This window comes from Dermacentor andersoni, chromosome 3 (assembly GCF_023375885.2).
Source record: "Dermacentor andersoni chromosome 3, qqDerAnde1_hic_scaffold, whole genome shotgun sequence".
Lineage (NCBI taxonomy): Eukaryota > Metazoa > Arthropoda > Arachnida > Ixodida > Ixodidae > Dermacentor > Dermacentor andersoni.
In genome coordinates this window covers 64,316,081-64,341,170 of record NC_092816.1, presented here as the reverse complement: position 1 = coordinate 64,341,170, position 25,090 = coordinate 64,316,081, and the positions used below count along the sequence as shown (strand labels likewise).

Sequence of the window (25,090 nt, the reverse complement as noted above, 5' to 3'; positions counted from 1 at the left end):
ACCTCTGGCCTCCTTGAAGCCCTTGGGTTCAGCGAGAGTAGGGGGAAAGTAAACATGTCCGCAATAAAGATTAGTAATCTCTATAATAGGGAAAAGAGAAATGGAGGCGTACAAAAATAATGTTCACTATAGGGGCTCAGAAACTTTGGTCACGGGAATTCATCGTAGTTCTATTTTTTTCCTTTTCTTTTTTTCTTTCTTAACATAGGTAGGGTATTAGGCAATATAATAACACGAGCTTGGTGGCGCAACCCACCACCCCGTTCTAAAGGGGACGCTCATAGCATCTGCCCATCCATCCAGCCGCTAATAGGTGGTGTTTAAAACACGTCGTCTATGACTTATTTCCGATTGCCAAAGTGGCTTCCACCGCATTCAACCAGCAAAATCATAGCCTTTCAGATCCGCAATAATATCCAGAGGGCACCACCTCATGAAGCGTGGTAAAGTTGCTGTCTAGGTTACGAATTACGAAAGGTAGCCTTCTGTGACATAAGCAGTAACTCGAAAGCGCGGATTTGGACACCACCTAAAGCAACAACAGGAACAAAATGATTGCGAACGCGGAACCAACCGCAGTGAACCATAGGCTCCCGTGCATGGCCTTCGAGATTGGGCGACTAGCTCAGTCTTCGTGTCGTCCGACCAGCGAGAGCATGTCCCTTGCACTGCATAGCAATTGGGAAGGCATAGTAAACATATAAGCGGGTAAAAAAATCGACACTTGGACAACTTGTACTGGTTCAACAGCAAGACGGCAAAGACAGAAAGCTGGAAAGACACAGGATAGCGCTGAACTCGCAACTAACTTTATTAGAAAGCATACACAAACCTAAGTACTACCACGGCTGAAGCAAGAGGTGGTGGGATCGAATTCCGGCCACGGCGGCCGCATTTCGATGGGGGCGAAAGGCGAAAACACCCGTGTACATTAGATTTAGGTGCTCGTTAAAGAACCCCAGGTGGTCCAAATTTTCGGGGTCCCCCACTACGGCGTGCCTCATAACCAGATCGTAGTTTTGGCACGTAAAACCCCATAATTTAATTTATTTTTTTAAGTACCCCCAGCCCCCCTTAACCTATACTCACGTGCTCTCCTTTCGATGGTATGTCAGTGCACAGGGAAACAGCAAAAACCTGCAATCTAATGCTATACTATGAAGCGATCTAAAAATGCAAATTCACTGCCTTTCGAGAGCCGCAAAATTCAAAACCGACAGCAGTGGGAGACCCTGCTGCTCAGCTCAGACCAGCGAGATCAGTCTTGGCCACCCAGTTAGTCTAAGAAACCGCTGAGACCCCGGGGTATCTCGGCCATCTGCTAGGCGGAGGGAGGCTGCGTGCCCTCATGATTGCTGAAAATAATAAAAGTTGACTCTCTCTCTCACTGTCATGCAAAGTTAATGAAGGCATGCTTACACAACGTATCCCTTTTTTCCTGGTATTTTTCCATCGTAGTCTGATATACGGAAAGAGTTGTGGCGTCTTCATAGATTCTTCATAGCACACCCATGCTCAGGGCAATGCCGCGCGACATGTGAGTAGGCATTACCCGCTAGCGAGCGCCTGTGCTCAGACAATATAATGTCCAGGCATAAACCGGTTTGGGCGATGCAGACAGGAAATCGGAAGCTGGTAAACAACGCTCATTCTACAATGCACAGGTGGGGACGGGTGCTTAATAGTGTAGCCTTTCTTAGTAACAGTGGAGACAGCCTGTGCCAAATTCCTAACAATCTTTCCGCAAATTTTGCTTACCTTGTTAGGGGCAGAAAAAAATGAGGCTCTACGTCAAACCTGAATGCTACATTCCTGAGGCTGTGTGATAGTTCAAGTACATATGGAATTACAACTACTCATTTCTTCTTTTCAGCAGGCTCTGAATTACTTATTCTTGTAGGCGCTCCTAATTTTACACTCTTAGCAAGCTTCTGCACGGTTCACCCGGATAGCGTCCTCCCGAAAACCTACCGCTCTGAAACGCTCGTTATATTAATAAACTCTCAGAAGTCTGCTGAAAACAAGATTTCCAAAGTGCTGAAAGGAGCACCGAAAATGCAATGCCATTTTTTACCACCTCTGAATGTGTTGAATTAAAATAATAAAAAAAAAATTATGACCTTGGGCAATACATCCAGCACACATGCTTAACAGTTAGTTTAAGCCTCGTATCTAAAAAAATTGCAGCTCGTTCTTATCTGGCAGTTCACGTGTGACTTCTGAGCCACATTTGTGGAACACTTGAACTACGTTATCAACCGTTTGTTGGAAATGAGCTTTATTCACAAAGACCAGAAAATCAACATATCACAGTAATTTGATCGTTTGGTCGTCTAGGTTACTTTTTATACTCCTGTCAACCCTGCCTAGGAAAATGTTAGTTGGTACTGGAGAGCAACTTGGGAGCCAATGCAAATGCCAGATTTTTGTCGGAATAAATTTCCCTTCCATTCAAGAAAAGTTGAAGCTAAGTAAAAAGAGAGAATCTCGAGAAAACTACTAACAGATGCACCACTGATGCTAGAAAATGCAAGCAAGGTGGCAGTACTTATGTTTGTGTACGCTTTCCGATAAAGTTAGTTGCGAGTTCAGCGCTGTCCTGTGCCTTTCCCGCTTTCTGTCTTTGTCGTCTTGAGCTGCCCCTTCAAGATGTTCATACAGGCGGGTATGGTTCACCCATCTGTTCGAAGGCGACCTGCGAGTAGGCGTGAGCTCATGATGATCATAAACTAATCAGCGCACTTTGCTTTGGCTTATCCAGGAGAGGGTAGAGGAAATGTGTGCCAATTTTTATAGAGGAAGAGTCACAAAGAGAGGCTTCTAAACGATGCCTGTCTTATTTTGACGTTGAGAACGGGATTGACTAGGAACGCAAATTTAGTGCAATTTAATTCGTAGACTGGAAACGCAAAACCGTGTTTATTGTTATGTTTACGTTTGAATGTAAAAAAAAATGCGGGTTTAGGGTGAAGTTAGGGCGAACGACGACATCACACCGACAGACGGAGCTTTCGATGCGTTTAATTGAATTCACAACGTCACAAAATATCAAAACAAAAAGAAAGTCGATCTTTTGGTCCATTGTACACAAACTAATCCAGGTACCGTGAGACATTACAGGTGATCTGCGGAACCAGAGATAGAGAGCACTGGTTAGCATTCAACAACAACAACAACAACAACAACAACAACAACAACAACAACAACAACAACAACAACAACAACAACAACAACAACAACAACAACAACAACAACAACAACAACAACAACAACAACAACAACAACAACAACAACAACAACAACAACAACGATATCGTTTATTGTTTGTTTCGTAGAATTTCAGTGTCCACCGCAGACGAAGAACGGAAATTTTGCCCAGAACCGGAGAAATCTTAAAAGGTGTTTTTTTCGCTGAAGAGCGGCCTGAAAGAGGTTGCATGCATGCATGCATGCATGCATGCATACATACATACATACATACATACATACATACATACATACATACATACATACATACATACATACATACATACATACATACCGCCAAGTGGGTGAAGTTCTTCGAGAATGCTAATTGAAATAATCCAGCGTCCTTAATTATATGGCCTCCCCCATCCCCTACTGTGCTGTTGAACGACGCCTCCCCACCCGCCTCCTTTCCCAATCTAAGTTATGCACGGACTTGAATCGAGGCTGGACCGAGGCTGAGGGGAATTTCCATCCGCTGAGCATCACGAAAACAGTGGCACAATGCTGCGTGACGCGCTTGTCTATATTTTGACGTGAAGCGAGCTTCTCCCCACAACGATTCTTATTGTGGAGAAGCCAGTTTTACCGAATGCTGACAGCTACGCTAGCTTGTTTCGATTTGTCTAACTTCTCCGTACACCGTACAGTTTAGCACCTCTTCGTATTTCTTCGTACCTCTTAGCTTTTGTCGCATAATTAAGTTATGTGGGAAGCGCGGTCAACGACTTCCTTTATATTGAAACACAGTAATATGCGGTAGTCATAAATAATTTAATTAAATTACAGGGTTTTACGGGCCAAAACCACTTTCTCATTATGAGGCACGCCGTAGTGGGGGACTCCGGAAATTTTGACCACCTGGGGTTCTTTAACGTGCACCTAAATCTAAGTACACGGGTGTTTTCGCATTTCGCCCCCATCGAAATGCGGCCGCCGTGCCCAGGATTCGATCCCGCGACTCCGTGCTCGGCAGCCCAACACCATAGCCACTGAGCAACAACGGCGGGTAGTCCTAATTAGCGAAGATATAATAAACTACAAGCTACCAAAGTGCCCATAGGCCAAAAGAGCAGGTATTGCTGTTTTATGAACCGTGTCCTACGCGGTGGCGTAGTTAACACTTCTCTCACGGTTCGACATTTTTAGGTTTGCACAAATAAAGCTTCGCAGAAACGCGTTGCGCATATCTGGAGGCCTTCGCCTTAGTGCACGCATGCGGCGCATGCATCGTCAACAGCGGGACAGCACGACAACGGCGACGGCGCAAGTACGCCTTCAGCGTCCGCATCTCAGTATCACTATCTCACTATCTCAGTATCAAAAAAGCGCATTCTTGCGCATCTGTGAGGCCGCGGACGCTCTTGCACGCGTTACCTCGAACTAAGCAGGCTTCTGACACGTCCTACCAGAGTTGGCTGCTCGGGCGCCCTACTCAAAGGTGGACCGCTCTGTACTTGCGAAATGGTGCGTTCACGTGTGTTGGTTCATAGGGTCACTTATGTGCACTTCGTATCAAGCAGCGTTTCGAAAATTGTGAATCAGTTATCGGCATACCTTGATTACATTTAGTCGTCCGAACTACTATGTCCCTGGTCGACGTGTTATGATTGTTGGTACAACAAGCTCGTCACACGCTGCGGTGGATCATTGGCTACCGCGTTCTGCTCCTGAGAACGAGGTCGCCGGTTCGATAACCGGCCGCGACGCCCTCATTTTGATAGAGATGAAATGCAAGAAACGCTCGTGCGCTTCGATTTAGGTGCTCCTCAAATTAATCCGGAGCCCTCCACTACGGCGTCTGTCATATACCCGGTGTTTCTTTGGGAAGTCAAATCTAACGAACCAATTAATTTGCAACCAGTTTGCGCATAAATAAACCCGCCTCGGAGATACAGAGCTGCCACTGCCACTCCGTCCTAGCATTTGTAGAAGCGATTTTCTAACGCGAAGCATTCGTCGATCTTGCCATTTCCGATAGGTAGTATGTCTATAAATCGCAAGAATGCAGTTGTTAGTAGCGCACGTTCAGTCTGCGCTATGTTCTTTCGATGTCTTTAGCGCGTTTACGTATGCATATAATGAAAAAGATTCTGGCAGGACCCATCTCAGGATCAATGTCGACGTTAAAGCGATTAGCATTGAAGCAATGTAGCGACATAATGTAGTGACACACGCGCTTCCTTCAAGACGCGCCGCGCCGTCTAGCGGAGGCGCCTCGAAGTTCGTGCGTGGCACATGTGTGAATATACAGGGTGTTTCAGCGAACGCTTTCAAAATATTTGAAAGGTTGCCTGTGGCAGATAGCTCAATTCTAGTTCATGAGGTGGACTACTCAAAATGACGCGGATCCACTTGGAACAAACTCTTAGGATGACACCAGTTTCGAGATAATAATGAGCGAACTTTGCGGAGAAATGCACTAGCGTTCCAGTTACTTTGTTTAAAAAAAACGTCGTTTTATGCACTGAAGCCAATGCACCGTCTCCGCAAAGTTTGGGAATTAATATCTCGATACTGGCGTCAACCCGAAAATCCGTTCCAAGTGGATCCGCCTTGCGAACTCCGCGGCTGGAATTTCTAACCTGCAATATGGGTCATAAAGTAATTATTTAGAAAGTTAATTTAGTAAATTTTCGTTAATTAGTCGATTAGGCATATTAACTTTTTGTACAGGTAGCGTCCGCCGCTTCGAATAGACCAGCTCATGAACTAGAATTGTGCTATCGGCCACAGACAACCTGTAAGAATTTTTGGAAGTGTTCGTTGAAACACCCTGTATATGCAGACTATAGACTGCTTGAATACATGCGACATGGTTTCGATCGATACCGCCCTGCACCGGATAAATTTTAAACTACCTTTTTGCTATTGAAGAGTTGCACATGACCTGAGGCACATATAGCAGTGACCTGAGCTGGTGTCAGAGAGGTTCATTAAGATCGGCACATGCTCAATGACCAAAATTGGCCTCAAAGAGGTTCATTAAAGAGCGTCGACATTCCCAGCGGCATTATACCCTGTAATCCATGTTGACGTGAACGAAGTTCACTGAAGAGCGATGTAGAGCCAGTTGCACATATACCTAGTAAATCAGGTTGGTTCGACGGTTGGTTCCGTACCCGGTTCCTTCAGCACAGCAGCTAAATACTCTACCCATTAGACCATGGACTATCCAGCGACCCAAGTTGGTGGGTAAATGGTTAGAGACGTTCACCGACAGACACCGGAAAGTGCGGGAAGTATGCTAAAAATCCTAATCGCACTAAAACAAGGCAACCAGTTCACCAAAGTGCATGTTTCTATCAATGTCAAATTGCACCGATTTCGTTATCGACCTGGTATACTTAGCGCACTACATTTGGCATCGGCCCAGGTAGACTTTGTCGTGCTTTAGCCTCGCCGGTGTTCTCGTCACCATGTGCAGCTGTCGTCGTCACCATGTCGTCGTCGTGCCGTCCTCTTATGGTTGCCGTCACACACACGACTGTTTGCCTGATGATGATTTCTATTGGCGTTTCATTTGGAACGAGGCGGTAACAAATACCGTACAGACTCGTGTAAGGGTCGCACTTCTTTCACAATTTTGACGAGGTGCGACCGTTACACGGGACCGAACCTTTTTGGTCAAAGTGGTGCCGGTGCGGCCGGCGACTACTGCACACCCCGGATCCCCTGATGTATCATTGCATCAGAAGTCAACGCGCAACTCTCACCATCTAGTGGCGGCACGCCGAAGTACGTAGCACGCGAAAATTCGCCAATGCGCGCGCGCAGCGTCGGAGAACTGAACGCGATTGCTTTTCTGATGGAATTTTTTTTCCAAACTTTTGGGCTGCCACTTTGGGGGTGCGGCCCTTACACGAGTCAAACGGTTGTCACCTAGACTGCTTGAGCTAATCAAGGTTTACGTATACTGCAGTCAATCATTTTTTTCCTGTCTCTCGATTTTCTTTCTCCTCATTATAACCACTATCTCTGTATTGCACGCCTGTATCGACCCCATCTCTATCGATTTATTCCATGCTTTTTTGCCACCAGTACTCTAAGCATCTCTTGGTGACTAATTAGTGCTTTCATTCGCTGTCAATCCGAGCGCTTCTGGGAAGCGGACGTTCCTTGTGGTTCTTGGCATTCCATTAAAATGTGCTGAGTCATCTCCGGACTTTTGCTGCAGCAGACACATATGCCTCATCGTATTGCGAATATTTGTTTCGGTGCCTATTTTTTTGTCCTCAGGCAGCTGGCTCGGGCCTCACTGCCCTTTTTTTTGTTATCGTGAATTTTCTTCCCTGATTTCTCTTTTGTAGTATATGTAAATCTCTGTGTACTTCTTTGTTTCCATATTTTGCATTCAATTTATATCGTATCTGTTTCTCTCATTTTCTTTTTGATGACTCGTCTATTTGTACTTTCAGTTACCTTGTACTTGGTTGCAACATTTCTGGACCTCTTCCTTCATTCTGGGTGCACAGTGTTGAGGTACGGATATGTGTGCATTTTTAGCAGGTCATTTCTATTCATCCATGTTCCTGCGTCTTTCTTCAAAAACAATTTTGCTTTGTGCTTCTCTGACATCAAAATAGGTTCAACCCATGTCACCTTGCACTGCGTCATTTGTGGTTTATTTACCGTGGGCCCCAAATAACACTCACCCCACAGACTTCTGGTTAGTTTCCAACCGCAACAAATACTCTGATTTTCACAGAATGGAACTTCTGAACGTTAGCGCTAGCACCAATTGTTCTTTTACAAGTTCTTCGCGCCATATCATACTTATTTAAATCCTAAACTAACCTATTCTTTATTATAGTTACATTTCGTTTCCCCTTACTTCTCAGATTACACTCATGGATGTCTGAGTAGAGATCTTTCCTTCGTTTATGTACCTATTCAGGTATCTATAGTGATTTACTGTGGGCATGACCTGCTGGGTTGATACCGCGGTATTATTTATTATTTATTAAAGATCATAACTCTCTATTTCTCTGAGCTATAAATTAAGACCTAGAAATGTGGCTTCATTGCCTCACGTATTTGCAAGTGTATGTAAATCTCCTGCATTCTTCTAGCAGCATAACTTATTTATTTATTTATTTAGAACATACTGCCAATCCCATAAGGGATTATTACAGGAAGGGCACAAGGTCAAACAATGAACATGATGAAGTCGTAGTATAAATGTGAATAAAAAAATACCAGATTCAAATACATAATGGGAATAGCAAACATCTCAAGTAGCAACATCAAAGTGCGAAATATAAAGAAGCTTTAAATATATATATATATATATATATATATGTGTGTGTGTGTGTGTGTGTGTGTGTGTGTGTAACATTCTAGCAGTATTTACAAAAGACGTTGCAAAGAAGGTTAGCAATTGAGTGCAGTAACATGAAATGAAGAAAGCACGCAAGAGTTAAATTTCACAACCATGAGGCGGAGAGCGGAGGAGAAGGGTATGGCGAAAGCTTGAGAAGAAAAGCACCGTTCAAGACGCCTTTGCGGCGACGATGGCTACGAGGTGGCGCCAGAGTAGCTCGCGTTATCTGTATGAAAACAAAGTGCTACATGAGCGGGAGATCTGTCTGCGGCGGCTGCCGTGAATCGCGCCCACACGCCGCCTCTCGCGATCTCCCGATTAGCGAGGCGGTCGCGCTGCACTTCTCCCCGTTTGCAACGTGCCGCACGTGAAAGATTGTCCGCGCCAGCCAGTATATCGCGAAATGAAATCACGCATACAGCTGTGCTCAAATTTAGCATTAAGGAGTATCGTAATCATCGGTGAATTTTTCTCCTGTCAACATGGGCTTCGACATTTCACTTGCTTCTGTCTCGGCTACTACTAAAACGATTTTATAAAGCCTGGTGGTAGAACGCTCCCCGTCAGGCGCTTTGCAACACCCACAGCGGTGGTACTGTGTGCAGCAAGGGGGGATGACGTCTAGCGAGGCGTCATGAAGTCACCTTTAACTCCTTCTCCTTGATAGAAGCGTCGTGCAGTTATTGCGCTGACCATGCATTGTGTGTTAGATTGCACATTACAAATCTTCGATCAGATTATTATTATTATTATTATTATTATTATTATTATTATTATTATTATTATTATTATTATTATTATTATTATTATTATTATTATTATTATTATTATTATTATTATTATAAACTCTATGCGGAACCTAAAAACCCACTTGAGAACATTGAGTTGATTCTTTTGTTCTTTTGCAGTTGATGCTTAGACGTATGAGATTATGTATTATAAGCTTTGCTTCCTTGGAGTTAGTACGGATGTCCTTGGTACTGGCTTTGTGATTGCCTTGTTTTTCTATTTCTTCAGCTGAACCTATTGTTCCTTTCAATGTTTTGCTTGTTGTTGCCATTTTGTAACCTCTGCCGCAAACTGCCGGGCCCAGTCCTTCAAGCCTCCTGTTGGCTTTGACGGGCCTGAACCTCTCTGTATCCTCTACAAAGTGGCAATAAATATTATTATTATTATTATTATTATTATTATTATTATTATAGCGTATAACCGAAATAACCGGCGGGGCCTGGTGAGGGGTCCTGTAAAGGAGTACCTAAATTACATTTTTTCCACTCGCTTCTAGCGTTAAATGGAGATCGAAACCTTCTAAACCACGGAAAGAAATATTGGCAGGCGTCAGAGCGCCCTAAATAATTTGGTATAGTACTTATTGTTTCTGCACACCAGTTTCGGTATCGGTAACCAGGAGATGGCCTCATTATGACGTCATGACACACCGGCTCTCTTCTTGCGATCGCTGTGCGGCTGCAACATGCGATCGCCGCCAGAAAAAATCACGCGCGGCTCTCTCGTTGACTATCTTCTTTTCATTTCTCGCCAGCCACGTCATCATGGCTGTGTGTTATTGCTACACGCAGTCTGCAAATTTCAATCTGTGCCGTGACGTCACGATAAAGTCGATGACGCCATGTCCAGCATTTCGAGACCATGCAACTTTAGAATCGGGTTAGTACAGCTGATGTTTTCCAGCCTTCATATGCTTGCTGTGTATCATTATTTAATGTACGAGGAGCAAGTGGTAGAGTCGTGTCAGTACTCAACGTTCCTCCTTTAACGTAAAAAAAAAAAAAAAAAACGTGAGGAAGGGGAACTGAGGGGATCGATGCTTTTTTTTTTAGTTAGAACCATGCGAATCTATCAGAAAACGAAGCCAAAGAAAGCATAAGGGTAGTCACTTGCAACTTTCAATTAAAGCGTGGAAATAACGAGCTAAAGAAAAACGAAAAACGGATGAAAGAACAACTAGTTACACTGGAAGCATAGTGCGGGAAGGACGATCGACGAAGACTACACAGGACAAGCGCCAAAGAAAATTTTAGCGCTTGTCCTGTCTAGTCTTTGTCGATCGTTCTTCCCGCGCTATGCTTCCAGTGTAACTGTGTATTACCAACCAGCCCAAGCCTATACTCTCCTAAAGAACAACTTGCTGTCGGTGGGAGTCTAACCCACGACCTCCGCGTTACGTGTGCGTTGCACTACCGCTTTTCCGACGGCGGCTGCGGTTCCGAAGTCCACGTTCTTTGGGTATTTACGTGCGTGCAATTCGGGGAGTGTTCGCCAGCGCCGCTCGTGGTCACGGCGGCGGATGCGCAACATCCGTTTCACCAATGACGTCACGTACGTAGTACGTAAACTTTAGGAGCAGGCAGCTCACCAATAAGCCCGCGTTGGAAAACATTCCTGTCCAGCCCAACCCAGTTTTCTGTATTGTGTATCCCCCCCCCCCCCCCTTCCCCCGTTTTCGCGAGCCACTCCTGAAGATAGCGCAGTCTGAAAAATGTGGGCCAACGTGCCACCGAGTTCACTGGATATGTGCACCGCTCTTCATCGAACCTCTTCAACGTTCAACTCGGGTCACTGGGTATCGCGACGACAACGAGCAAACGACACCTACGCAGCGACGTCTACGTAATGCCTCCCGTCCCGTGACCTAGATGCACGGAGGAAGGAAACTCGGGAGAGGCCCTGACGTCACTCTTTGCGAAGCGAAAGTGAAGCCGGAAGTTGGCGTTGCTCATGGCGTTGCTCCGCCTGTCGGGCCAGCTCTCCTCTCTTGTTTACATTTCTCGTGAAACCACGCCGCGCTGCGCGCAACCGTGCTGCTCGGGCCCGCGCGCTCCGCAGCAATACTAAACAATCGTTAGCACGTTAGCATGATTCCGCCAAAGAGGGCAAAATTTCCCGCGGATATTCCTTCGCCCGTTGGTATTGCCGTGGCGCGGTACATTGCGTACAGCGTTGTATGCGCGTTCATTTCACGAACTTTAGTTCCTCCTGTCCCACCTGGCCACAGCAACTTCCGGTTGAGCACGGTCCAGGTAACGCAGCGCAACAAAACACGGAGACCAACGCAAACCTGCCTGCACGGCGCCTTTGCCACGGTACGAAACCTACGGAGCAACACGTGTGAGCGCACAGAACAATAACAAAGCCGCCATTGTGGCCTGAAAGGCGGGGCCACTACATCAAAGAAATAAAAAAAGGACAGCAAAACAAAGGAGAACCTACTACGTCATTTCCTCCACACTTTTCTCCTAGCGCGCGGAAGGGGTAGGGCCTCTCCTCAGTTTCCTTCCTCCATGCCTAGATGTCAAAATGGAGTCGCTTAAGGTAAGAAGAGGCAGCGCATGCGTGCAGGCTCACGTACAGACTTCGTCGCCATCCCGGCTGAGCAACAGAGCGGCGGCCGTCACGAAGGCGAACAGGGCGAAAGACAGGGCGATGACCGGCGCCACCGAGTCCAGGGTGCTCCTCATAGTGCTGCGGCAGGGGAGGCACACACGGACAGCCACCTATCGGCAACGCGCTCTCGCTCTTCGGACAATCGCGGTTCGGCCCATTCTTTTTGGAGCGGTGGGCTTCACATTACGTGCAGTCGACGCGAGCGTGTCGAATCGGAAGTCGAGCCGACCCGTCGCGAACGCGCGCTGCGTTTGCACGCCTCGCGACGGGTCACAGGGAGGGTCACATTCGCGCCTTAGCAGGCGAGATCACCGAACTCGTCTCGACGTTCGCTCGCTCGGTCCGACGTGCCAGTTTTCAACCCGACACGGCAATTCGACCCGCCTTTGCCAGCTCCATCTAAACGCAACAGTTGTAGAGATAAAAACGAACACATATCGCAATAAAAGGTACACAAAGTGAAAAATAGAAAAATTGGCTGTATTATCATACTTCTACAATTATATATATATATATATATATATATATATATATATATATATATATAATTGTAGAAGTATGATAATACAGCCAATTTTTCTTCGCGAAATGCGAAGGTTGTGGGTTCGGTTCCCACCTGCGGCAAGTTGTTTTTTCATGCACTTTAATTTCCATTAATTTATCATTTCTCTATTTTATTTATTAAGCACAAGTAATTTCCCCTATGTTATCCTTGGTGTCAGTGTTTGTTGGCTTCTTATGATATGACTATATATATATATATATATATATATATATATATATATATATATATATATATATATATATATATATAATGAGGTGGTCTACTCGAAGCGACGGACACTACTTGCACACAGAATTGAAATGCATAATCGACTAATTGACAAAAATTCACTACTTCTGCTTTTAACTGATTACTTTGTGTTACTTTTGTGCTTCAATGCATAAAACGACGTCTTGTTAAGAAAGTAACTGGAACGCCAATGCATCTCTCCGCAATATTCGGGAATTAATACCTCGAAACTGGTGTCATCCTAAGAATTCATTCTGCCTTGCGAACTCCACGGCTAGAATTTGTAAATTGTAATATGGGCCATAAAGTAATTAGTTAAGAAAGTAATTAGTGTTCTCTTGTTAATGAGTCGATTATGCATTTCAATTTATTTTAGCAAGTAATGTCCGCCTATTCGAGTAGTCCAGCTCATGAACTAGAATTGTCCTATCTGTCACAGGCAACCTTTAAAAAAAATATGAAAGCGTTCGCTGAAACACCCGGTATGTATATACATATAAACCCGCCGTGGTTGCTCAGTGGCTATGGTGTTAGGCTGCTGAGCACGAGGTCGCGGGATCGAATCCCGGCCGCGGCGACCGCATTTCGATGGGGGCGAAATGCGAAAACACCCGTGTACTTAGATTTAGGTGCACGTTAAAGAACCCCAGGTGGTCAAAATTTCCGGAGTCCTCCACTACGGCGTGTCTCATAATCAGAAAGTGGTTTTGGCACGTAAAACCCCATAATTAAATTATTATATACATATAATATCATATCATAAGAAGAGCCAACAATCAAAGACATCATAGGCAACATAGAGGAAATTATTTCTGCTTACTAATTGAATTAAACAAAATTATAAATTAATGGAGATGCAACTGGATCGAAAAAAAAAATACTTGCGCAGGTGGGGAATGATCACACATCTTCGCATTACACGTGCGATGCTCTTACCAATCGAGCTACCGCGCCGCCGTTTTCCTACCCACTTTCTGGGGTATTTACGTATGTTTTACTGCTAGAACTCACTCTGGTAGTATTAGCCAGCGCCACCACTCACAAACCTTGGCGGCGTACCATATTTAATTGCGATATTAAAGTTGATTTCGAAGTGCCTGACCTGGCGTCATTCACATTAACATGACGTCGTGTAGCAATAAGGCAAGGTATGATGGGGGAAAGAGAGAACATTGTTGTGTCTTCGATGGGGTCCGGAGGTTGCGGGTTCGCGTGCGCGAGCGCGAGAACTTATGAACGCTTCGCTCTCCCGTATTTCTTTCTGAGATGTCAGGTAATTTTGACTCTGCTTTCGAAATATCAGCTGGGGGGTCACTTTTAAACGTGCAGGGACTCGATTCGACCTGTGGGTTAGCGAAGGAAGAGGGCTATTTTGTTATTTTTCAATGCTTTCCTCGTATGAGTGTTTCCCAGCCTTAATACTTGCTAAGTGTTATTCCGTTACGTGACATGAGCGTGCGGGGCAGTTTCTAACTCGGAAAATATGTCTCGTGACAGTAAAACTGCGCACAAAACGAAGACGGACGCAAAGCAAGAACCGCGCGGACCAGAAAGCACTGACTGCTATCTTTCTTTTTTTTTTTCTGCGCTGTTTTACCGTCACAAACCACGTTGAACCAGCTGAGCGGCTCACTTCTGAAAAAGAAGCGTCAGTGGCCCCTATAGTGTGGATCATTAAATCAGTCCAGACAAAGTATTTCTTTAAAATTCTATTTTCGTAAATTCCGCGTTAAAAGGTCCATTACTAGAGCAGGAAATGAAGACCAACGCCATTATTTAATATTTAGTTTCACGCTAGAATGCCAGCTTCAGTGCGCCAGTGTGACGTCACAAATTTCAGAACATATTTTTTTTTTCGTATTTCGGTGGTTGTGGCCAGGTAAAAAGTCTTTGAAACTTCAGTATTCTTCAAATTCAGCATTCTGCTCTCCTAGAATATAACGCGGACGATTCTTCTTGCCGATGAAATTTCGAGATAGGCCCAAGCAGACGTCGTCAAAATTCATGACGTCGCGGGAAGCTGGTACGAGAATTTCAAGGCGGCGTCGCCACCTGTCTTTCTGTTGTTGTTTTTTTTATTTTGCTTTTTTTAGCTGTTCACCAAGAGTTTTTGCAAGGGAATAGTGACCTTTCTTTCTTATAGTTTTAGGGGGGGTACCTTATAAGAAGTTACTGGTACAGCTGAAATACCCCCTCCTTTTTCGTAGTATGCGTTTAAGCCGGTACGTATAGCGCCGAAGCTGCGGCAGCACTCACCTCACTATGCGCTGGGGCACCGCTTTGATCTTTCTCTCTTTCGAGGCCTTTTCCTCGGGCTCCTTCCACTGTTCGGCGACCGTCTGGGGCGGCGCCGGCGGTGGGTAGTCGCGCGGCAGCACGGGCACGTTCAGCGGACTCTCCTCTTGCACCGGAAACATGCCGAGCAGCGCTGCGACCAACCGCAGTCACACGTAGAGGCGTCAGGCGCTGCAGCGCTCGATCGCTCACACTGAGCGAAACGCTGCATACTTCCGAACGATGATTTAGAGATGTCATATAATACGAAACTATATAGCGCAAGAGGATGGTCGACTCCGACGCGAACGAAGAAGGCGACTGGTATGGTAGTGTTATTAGAGAGAACGAGAAATAAACGAGCACGCAACGAGGGAATCAACGAGATAAATGAATTAACACTCGTAAAGTGTGAAATTGTCCTGTCGGTTTCTTCGCCTCCGTCTTCGTAATCTTGCGCCATGCCATGTTTTTGGATTTTATAGTATGGCGTATCAACCAGCCCCACGAATTCGCTCTACTCGTATACAGGCAACCACACAGATCTAGCATATCACCTGATTGGATTGATTGGTCGTGAACGAGGATCAGTCAGGCCGGGATAGTTCGATCGCCTGGGATGAATACGGAGACGTCCGAGGAGCAGGAACAAGAGGTGCTTTATATCGTTCGATGAAACAGGTTGCTGGGCTAGCTGGTGCATGATTAGTCGCGAAAATTGTACCGCAGCAACTGACGAGGGACGGCATAAGCAGCATAGACAGGCGCGCTCTGTTGCTTATATACACCGCGTTGAATACTCTGAAATAAACTACCAATATGTTCGGATTGCTTCCGTCATGGTTTCGCCTTCTATGCACAACGTCTAATTAAGGACGCACCGGAAGGCGGCGCACGCAGTCACCCGTGGTTCTTACAGACGGCTACACGCGGTATACTGCGCACGCGCAGAGGGCCTGAGACGTACGTAGGAGAGCATTGAAAGCGATGGCCACGCCTCTCGGTCCGCGATGAAGTGAAGGTTGCCTTCGGGAAGATGAAAAAGGAAATCGAGCCACCGCTTCTACACGTGGTCACGATCACGCCCAAGCAAGGGTTTGTCGAGAGTATGCGAGGCAGGAAAAGGAAAGGCGCGTCCGCCAGTTTTTTTGCTGAAAGTCAACTCGCGAGCGACACGCCGTGGTGGCTTAGTGTTGCGCTGCTGAGCACGGAGGTCGCGAGATCGAAATTCCGGCCGCGGCGACCGCATTTCGATGGGGGAGAAATGCGAATATATTCGTGTACTTAGATTTGGGTGCACGTTAAAGAACTCCAGGTGGTCCAAATTATTCCAGAGTTTCCCATTACGGTGTGCCTCACAATCAGATCGTGGTTCTGGCCTGTAAAAATCCCATAATTTATATTTATACATCCACGTTTATGAACACGCTTATCGTAAGAACCTCTTTGTGAAATGGATTCGGAAAGAGGCAGGGCAGCAAACAGCAATAACACGTACAAGCTCTGCAAGAAACCTAACCAGAAAGGTTCGTGTTCGTGTTCACTTCGCGCTACAAGCCAAGAGATAACTGGTTGAACATGATGATACTTACGTGATGCCGCGCGGAAGATGCGAGCAGCTGCCTGCATTACAGAACTCCTGGAGGGCGGCTCGGAGTCCTCCAGGGAGATGAACGTACCGCCTAGGCTGAGACCACACTCCGACTCCCAAAAGTTCTGCTCGAGAAGCTCGCGCGTCGGTGCCACAGAGATTCGCTGTTCGGACGGAATCTCCACGAGAGCCGTGCAGGGAATACCTCGGACTTGCGGCGGCGACCCGGTGAAAACGATCTCTACAATGGGAGGCTGGCCGATGTCGCTGTCTGACAGTGCCACGCGCGCCGCCCCGTCTTCCCGGTCGTATTCTGCTGACCCTTCTCGGAGCGACTCGCTAGCCGCCGCACCGCCACGCTGACCCAAGCCGTGCCCCTGGCGCACTTCTCCTGAGGACACGGGCAGGAAAGTGGTCGAGCTTTGGTCATCGCGAAGCGTCGACCTGCCGCCGAACGACGCCTCGAAGTCGATAGGTTCGGACGGCAAGTTCATGGCGGACACCGCCATTTGCAGGTCTTCTTCGGGGGCGAAGAACGGGTACAGGTCTCTGGTCTTCTCCGCGTCCTCGTCGATGTCGTCGGGGATTCCCGACGCGGTACCTTCGATGTCAAGTTCTGCGCGCGGTTTCGTTACGACGGTCTCGACGAACGCCGAGCGCTCCTCGGCCTTTTTGCCGGCAGCTACCTCGGCGGACTTTCGTCTTCCGGTCGCGCCCTGCCTTAGCTGTTGGAAGAGGCCCTCTACCAAGGACGGCTGAAAGCCACGCGAATCGGACACCGTAACTGCGTGTTCGCTAGCGGTATCTTCGGGCGCAGGCCCGGCAACTCGCTGGTCGTGCTTGTCGACAAAAACGCCCGCTGGTAAAGCGCTTGTGTGGTCTTCATGCGTGACCCCTGCTTCCCCCGTCACCTCTTGGCTCTTCCTCGACACGTCGCCGTGGTAGTCAAGCTCAGGTGTCCTGCAACTTGCTGCAGTGGAGCCGTAAGTAGGCGAAGGGTCAGACCGGTCTTTTGGACCCCTTTGCAACTCTTTAGACGTCGATCCGGCGAACTCGCGGCCATCGCTGGCGGAAGTTAAAGAAGTTTCGTCCGGGCGGGTGCCGGTTGTTATAGTACTTGGACGCGCAGTGCTGGGTGTTGACGTTCTTCGACGCTGTTCGGCCTGTACCTTGTCTCCACGGTCGATGGCAAGATGAAGGTCGTCGCTAGGCGCAGCGGATACCGTGAGCGCAGCCCTTGGCGAACCGACGCTGGAGCTTCTTCGACGCTCCTCATCTTGTGTGCTAGCCTCCGCCCAAGATGAGCTTGCAGTCGGTCGTCGTAAAGATTCTTCGAATAAAAATCCAGGTTCCCTGCCCTCTATTGAGACGGGAGTGCTAACTGACGGTCTTACGCGCTCCTCCCCGAAAAGATCCTTCAAGGCGGTAACTGTTTTGTCGGGAACAGGACCCAAACGTTCTGCTCTCTTAGATTGATCATCGGTCACACCTCTGCGTGATGAGTCAATAGTCTGCTCAATACTAGTTCTAGAACCCTCAGTAAAAGCGTCAACGGGAGCCGCAAAAAGTGCCTCTACAAATTCTCCCGAAGCTACCTTAGGCTCCGTGGTTTGTGTGTGATCTAACCAATCCTGCGGCTTACCCAGCACTTCAATCTTTTGCAAATCTTCATGGTCTAGTTCACTGCCTCCCTTCTTTGGTCGCTCAAGCTGTACTAACGGTGGCGGCTTTTTCACCTGCTCTAGACTTCGCGAAATTTCTCTCAACCCCGTTTTTTGTGTCTTCTGTAGCTCTTTAGACCGTTTTGGTTGCGTTAGTTCTGAACCGACCACTAGGAAACTATCTTCTTGGGCAGTAACCTCGTAAGGTTGCTCTACAAGTTGCCTGGCTGCACCCACAAATCCTGCACCCTTTGGTTCTCCAGTGGTTTGTGGTGGTTTTTCACGATGGTCTTCGGAAAGCACTGCGACATCAATCTCGCTGGATTCGGCGCCTATTTCTCCAAGCTTCTGGGTAATAAGCGCGTCAGAAGTGGCAGTCAGTGAAACGCCTGTCTCCTTTTCTTTGTCTGGACCTTTTTCTGTAAGAGGGATCACCGTAAACGAACGCATCACGGTCTGTGTGATCTTATGCTCAGCAACAACACCGGGCTCGAGTTCTGTCGATTCTCCATCAGGAGGCTTTTCAGTCGGCTGTCGAATCAAAGTTGTAGGCACCTCGGCTGCCAAGTTTGTGTCGGCAGCCAAACTAGTTAAGTGTTCCTTGATGGATGCAAGGTGAGCTGTGCTTCTGTCTGCGCTACCCTCAATTTTTGCTGCTTCGATACGGATGCTGTCGGGAAAAGTGGGTGTTTGACCGACACCAGGAGCGGCGGCATCGTCGGAAAGATAGTGGGTTTGGACTTTTGTGGGGGGCGTCTCCTCTGTAATAGCTGCCGCTGCTGCGACTTCAGCCTTTGCTCCTGTAGTCGCCGTGATAGCCCACGTGGCACTGCCATGGCGATCTACAGTAGAAGGAAGCGTATGCGCTGGCGGCTTTGGCGCCGCGACTTCGGATATGCTGAAACTAGTTGTGGAACGCTCAAGTCTTTCGTCGATTGGGGCGAGTGACGGCTGAACAGACGTTGCCATTCCCCTCCAATCCAGCACACCGGGGGGCATCTGTTGCTGTATGCCAGCCGGTACCTTGGGTGACGAAGTCCCGCTTGCCGTTCGGCGTATTGGTGGATGCTCGGCGCGTCCCTCAGCTGATACCTTAGGCGACGCAGCACCAGACGTTATCGGACTGTGTGTAGAATGCTTCTTACGTTGCTCGCCTTTTGGAGAGACCACCCCTTCTGATACTTTTCCTGCTGAGGGAATCTTGCGATGCTCGCCCTTCCCCACCTTAGGCGAGGCCCGCCCAGAAGCAGTAGCCGGACTACCAGTCTTTGTGCGTTTATCGTGTTCTCCTGTAAGCGGCGATGCTCCACCTGGGCTGTGGCTTGTCGCAGTCAACTCACGGAGTTGTTCATCTTTCGAGGATATATCACTAGGCACTAGCGCTCCGATAAAGAACTTGGGGGGCTGTTCGACAGAAGAAGCTGCCGCTATCGCCGATCCTGCACTGGCTGCTATACCAGGAAGAGCTTCGGTCTGGCTTTTTGACTTGAGAGATGGAGTCGTTGTTCGGCTCTCAGTCCCTTTCTTGAGATGTCTTGCGCTGGGCAGCCCGTGAGGTTTCGTGCCGACCTGGGTGTGGCTGGCGGCTCGTTGTTTCGGAGGCCTTTGTATAGAAGGCTTTGGCGCGGTAACACCCGATTCCGCTGAGCCTGTAGCTGTCCGTTGTTGCTCGTGCGAAGCAATCGCACTTGGTGTGCCGCTGACGGCTGGTTTATCTTTGGAAGCGGCGTCCGATCTTTCCTGAAGGGAGAACCTACGTTCGGGAATACCACCAGGGAGAGCTGACGCCGCAGCTGTCACTCCAGTAGAACCTAGCACAGCCGAGGTCGAAAGGCCTACTGGGTGCTCTTGGTGAGCCTCTTTCCGTGTCGTTGTCGATATATCTCTAGAAGAGCGAAATTGCTCGGGTTTACTTTCGATTGTTCTCGTCCTTGTGCAGGTCAGTTCCTTAGGCATGGGAAACGTGGTGCTGCTGGTGGTCGTAGCCTCGTAGCCTTCTATGGCGGGCGTTGCGAACGCCTTGAATAAGTCGGCCATTTTTCCTGGGATGTTCTGAAGAGAGGATGCCGCGTCACGCTCAGAAGCCGCCGAAGAAACGGCGCTCTTGAAACTCGATGACCTCAGTACGGGTCCGCCGTCGTGACCATGAAGTGGACCGGTATCAGCCGATGGCACGCCCGATAGGCGACGTTGGTAGTCGTCCCTCGCAATCGCGCCGGACTCATCGCTCTCAAGTCCCGTTGCTGCCGAGGTGCACGAACTGACGGCGGGAAGGACGTCAGCGCTCCAGTACTTGTTCGACTCCAGGGATGTCGCTGACGGTAAATCTATGGCGCCGCCACGGGAAGCCGTGGTGTCGAGGGACGCGCTGGCACTTGGCATCACGAATCCCTGTTGCACCTGAGAAAACCAGCCGTTTCGAAAGGCGTCCTCCTCGCCAGTGCGAGGTAGTCCTGCTACTGTGTCGCGGGATTCGGCCGAGTCGACATCGACTCGGCTCGACACCACGAACGGCTTTGTCCCGACTGAAGATTCACTGCCCAAGCGTGCGCCTGCCCCAGTGGCCGGCATGCCGACGAGAGACATGTCCGAGCCCTGGGGCGCGCCAGCTTTGGAGGACAGGCTGCGAAACTCCTTGTCCGAGTGCGAGTTGAACGACCCATCCACGGACTGATACTGGTGGACGTCCGAGTACTCGGACGTCTCCGTCGATACCTCGGGTGGGTAGTCGGGTGGCCTGCACGACGGCGGCGCGTGGCCCGCTGGAAGCGTCGAAATGCTGTTCCGCTGTGTCTCCATGACGACTGACTTGTTTGTGCTGAATATGCTTTTGGCCGTACTCCGGGTCTCTGACGTGTGCGTCCTCTGCAGCTGGACCACACCCGGTGACGGTGACAATCTCGCGAGCGCGGCTGAAGCGGCGGCGTCCATTTCCGACTTGGAAGACCGCTCGTTCTCCAGCCACGATGTGCGGATCTCTTTGGGCAGGCTCAGCGTCAGGCTGCTGTCGGACGGCTCACGCGAGCTCCTGGGCGGCATGCCGGTATCCGTGGTGGACTCCCGACTCTTGATCACCTCGCTGCTCAGGTTGGACGCGGCCATGGTCTCTTCTTCCTCCTGGACGCTGTCGGAGGACTGCACGGTGGACTCGCACGAACGCGTTCGGTTTTGCACAGTGCGCCGGAATACGCCGCCACGGGTGTTTCGACTCTCCACCTGCTTGACGTGCACCAGGTTGGTGGTGGTGGCCTGCTCCTTGCGCTGCCTCGACGTCGACGCCAGCTTCTTCATGGTGGCGGTTGTTTGCTTGGTCCTGCGCCACCAGATATGCAATCATCTGTCTAAAGAAGAGAAACGTTCTGCCTATAAAGACAGTCCAAAAGTTGTCTACATCACCAGAAGCCGACGTGACGAAAGCGGCTCTTGGACAAGAAACATCGCCGCTTCTTTAAGGCACAAAAGGCTAGAAAGCCCTTTCGATGTACAAAAGAAACGGCATTCGCTTTTCAAAAATAATTCGATGGGGAGAAGGCGTTGCGCAAGTCGAAGCGTATACAAGAAGTGAATGGGTGCTCCCGAACAGAAAAAGGTCATGTTCCTATTTCATGTGCTCTCTGTGCCCACGCTTAGCTAACGAAAAATCGCGCACCGTCGTTCTAAGTAAAGCGCTAATTGCAACAGAAAGGCGCATGCTACGCATCCACACTTGTAATGGACGTAACCAAAGGGCATATTGGGCAAGCGGCTAAGGCTTTTCGAGTCTGTGCTGCGATTCGCCGGTTCAATATGGGGGATATTTCTATTAGTATGTCAGATACGGTCACATGACGATATGCGTTACACGTTGGGAACATAGCGTCACCATACTCAGCGAGGTGTCCCTCATAGAAATGTCACTTCGAAAGAAAACTAGTTCACGCCGCTTAAGAGTAGTCACATTGATTCACGTACGCGGTACGGTCTCCTCAGCATAACATCTTATGTCTTGCGCAGGGAAGAAAACAAAACGTTTGTTTACGGCTTTAATAAGCGAGACACGCGCGAACAACAGCCTCCCGCTTTTCTGCGGGCATCCTAATGTTACTATGTGCGCAGCGAGGCGAACTTTAAGAAAGAAGTGCGAGAATAGGACCTCGAAGCACGCTCTTTGTCGGTTTTTTTGTTGAAGTACCCTATTCATGTAGATGATGGTTGTGAAGCGGTTGAAGATAGATAGATAGATAGATAGATAGATAGATAGATAGATAGATAGATAGATAGATAGATAGATAGATAGATAGATAGATAGATAGATAGATAGATAGATAGATAGATAGATAGATAGATAGATAGATAGATAGATAGATAGATAGATAGATAGATAGATAGATAGATAGATAGATAGATAGACTCAAAACGGCTGAAGTGGGTAGAAAATGCTAATGGCACTAAAAACCAAACATTATCGTTCCTATATGCGTCCCAACGCCCCGTCTCGTTCCTTCCACTGAGATTCCACCTAATAAGTTGCAGCACTCATGATTCCTTCCCCATCTGATATTTCTTCATCCATTCTGCATTTCTCGATTCTAGTCTCTCATATGTGCTTAGTTCACTCCTTATGTAGCATAAGGGTTTTGCCGACTGTCTCTTACACTGTCGGGCATCACGCACGTTACAAGCCCTGGCCTGGGGGTCCAGCGAGCTGAGAAAAGACGCGTTGGCTGTGCGCAGCCATGCCGCAGCTGTGATCCCTCGGAAATATGATGTAGAAGTGCCTACTGGCTAGGCTAAGGCATTGGAGGCGGATGTGACGATTGACACTTATAGACGGACGCAGTGGCGTAGCTAGGTCGTCTGGCACCCGGGGCCCATAGGTCTTCTGTCACAACCCCCCCCCCCCCCCCCCTCCGGGTGTAGCCCGCGGAAAGAGGGGTGTCTTCAGACGTATATGATACCCCCCCCCCCCCCCTCCACTGGCCCCTTGCACCTGGGGACCACGGCCCCCCGGCCCCCCTCATTGCTACGCCACTGGACGGACGCCCCCCTTGTCGATGTTATTTTCACGTCGCCCAGTCATCCAGCGCATTCACTCTAGCCGCACACCGGAAACGTTGTGACGTCGACAGTTTGTGTATTGCTATAGAGTAAGACGACGCGCGCGCTGCTACGTAACACACTTTAGAATGTAGCGCTCGTAATTCATAACCCGAAAGTGTTTTTACCGTGGGAGGCTGCTTCGCCTTATAGAGACACATATTTTATAACTTTTTTAAAGACAACCAACGTGCCGCTCTGCCTCGACCCTTTCTTTTTCTCCATTAGATTATCTGTATACTGTTACAGCGGGTAGGCAACAGTTCATCAAAAGCGCTACTATCCTAGTTCGTAGAGTCTCCTACCACACACTGCGAATCCGTGCCTATGCATGGGTTTACATGCTGAATACTATCTTTCGACAATTTTTGGGTTGTAGGCAGTCAAAGGGCTCTAGTGTAAAGTCTTCGCTTAATCACAGATCAACTACACGCCGACACTCAATCGTCGCTAATGTTTAGAGACCGCCTCCGCACACATGTCAGTCCGCTCTCGGCGTCAACGTCGTTTCTTCGCGTCGTATACCTGTTCGCTCGAACTGCTTCGTGACGGCCATCAACTTGCACAACAGCGTACTGCAGCGTGTCATTGTTATCTGGAACACACGCGGTTCTCCTCTCTCACCTGGCTGGAGACAAACGAGTCAAGTCACGACGTGATCGACGGAGCGAAGGCGTTCGAGGTGGGTTCAGGCGGGCCGTGCCCCGCTAGTGGTAGGGCCCGCCTGGACGCGCGTTCGGCGTCCTCCAGGTGGGACGAGCACGTCTCAGGCGGGCTCCAGCGACCAGGCAAAAGGGCGCCGCCGGGTCGCCATTGCGGCGGCCGCGCCGCCTCTTCTTCCTCTCAACGCCAGCCCAATGATGGGAGCATCGGCATTGAGATCAGTCGTCGAGGAGCGTCACAAACGGTACGACCACCGCCACCATCGCCATGTGAGCGAATTTCGAAGGGCACCCGCTGCATCATCGTCATAAGACTGTTGTTAATACCCATTATTGGGAATTGACCTATAGGATTGAGTGGATTACTCCTAGTGATAATCGGAAATGAATTTTCAGTCCTGAGAGAGAGTCAGTGGTGTGTATGCTGGCCGCCAAAGCCGATCAACAGACAAACCAGCTAATTGCGGGGCCATCCCAGGAGCCAAGACGCGCCAATTGAATGAAGCTAAAGGAGAAATGAGAAGAACCTCAGCGTAAATAGTCAGCAACCATCTTGCAAAAAATAGAAAAATGGAGAAAGAGAGACAAAGGAGATGCAAATTTAACAGTGTAAGCGGTTGGAGGCTTGCTGTACTGATTTGTAGTTTTTATTTACCACAATGTGTTGCCGGATACCACTGCTCAATTTTTATTCACACAGGGCCGACTTCATTCGTTCTCCTCAATGTCATTATTGCAGTGAACCTCAAACCGTGAAACGTTTCTTCTTAAAATGCCGTAAGTTCATTATTCAAAGTGACTCAACTTAACTCAAGTTTTTCGTAACTCAGATCGTAACTGTGCTTCACAGCAGAGCGGTCAATCAGAAACTTCGCATTGTGTATCTTACTTCGTTTTTTTTAGATTTGAATGGGTCGAAACACTGCGGGTTCTGCGGCGTCACTAAATGCATACCGATTGGTGGACGTTCGCAAGCGTAGCAGTGAATTAATTTACCAACGCCAATTCAAATAAATTTTACGTACACATTTAGAACAGTGCAGCTGAATAAGTAAGATC

At 48.4% G+C, this 25,090-nt stretch overlaps 1 protein-coding gene across 1 annotated transcript; it reads right to left on the bottom strand.

Annotated features, from left to right (window-relative positions):
- Positions 1–3,001: 3,001 nt before the first annotated feature.
- On the bottom strand, positions 3,002–24,201 carry LOC129380732 (uncharacterized). Its single transcript, XM_055062581.2, has 5 exons — positions 23,994–24,201; positions 16,634–21,606; positions 15,024–15,195; positions 11,940–12,052; positions 3,002–3,125 (listed from the first exon to the last, which is right to left on the bottom strand). Exons 2-5 carry the CDS (start codon positions 21,582–21,584, stop codon positions 3,115–3,117), a joined length of 5,247 nt encoding a protein of 1,748 aa, XP_054918556.2. The 5' UTR covers positions 21,585–21,606; positions 23,994–24,201; the 3' UTR covers positions 3,002–3,114.
- Between the last annotated feature and the right edge of the window lie 889 nt (positions 24,202–25,090).

What these genes read in the sequence shown, in the direction of transcription:
- LOC129380732 (XM_055062581.2), bottom strand. Translation starts at nt 21,584, where the DNA reads ATGAAGAAGCTGGCGTCGACGTCGAGGCAGCGCAAGGAGCAGGCCACC. An exon ending in CATCTTCCGCGCGGCATCAC is followed by an intron (nt 15,196 to 16,633) that starts GTAAGTATCATC and finishes GGTTGGTCGCAG; the next exon opens with CGCTGCTCGGCATGTTTCCG. An exon ending in GTGCCCCAGCGCATAGTGAG is followed by an intron (nt 12,053 to 15,023) that starts GTGAGTGCTGCC and finishes CCCCTGCCGCAG; the next exon opens with CACTATGAGGAGCACCCTGG.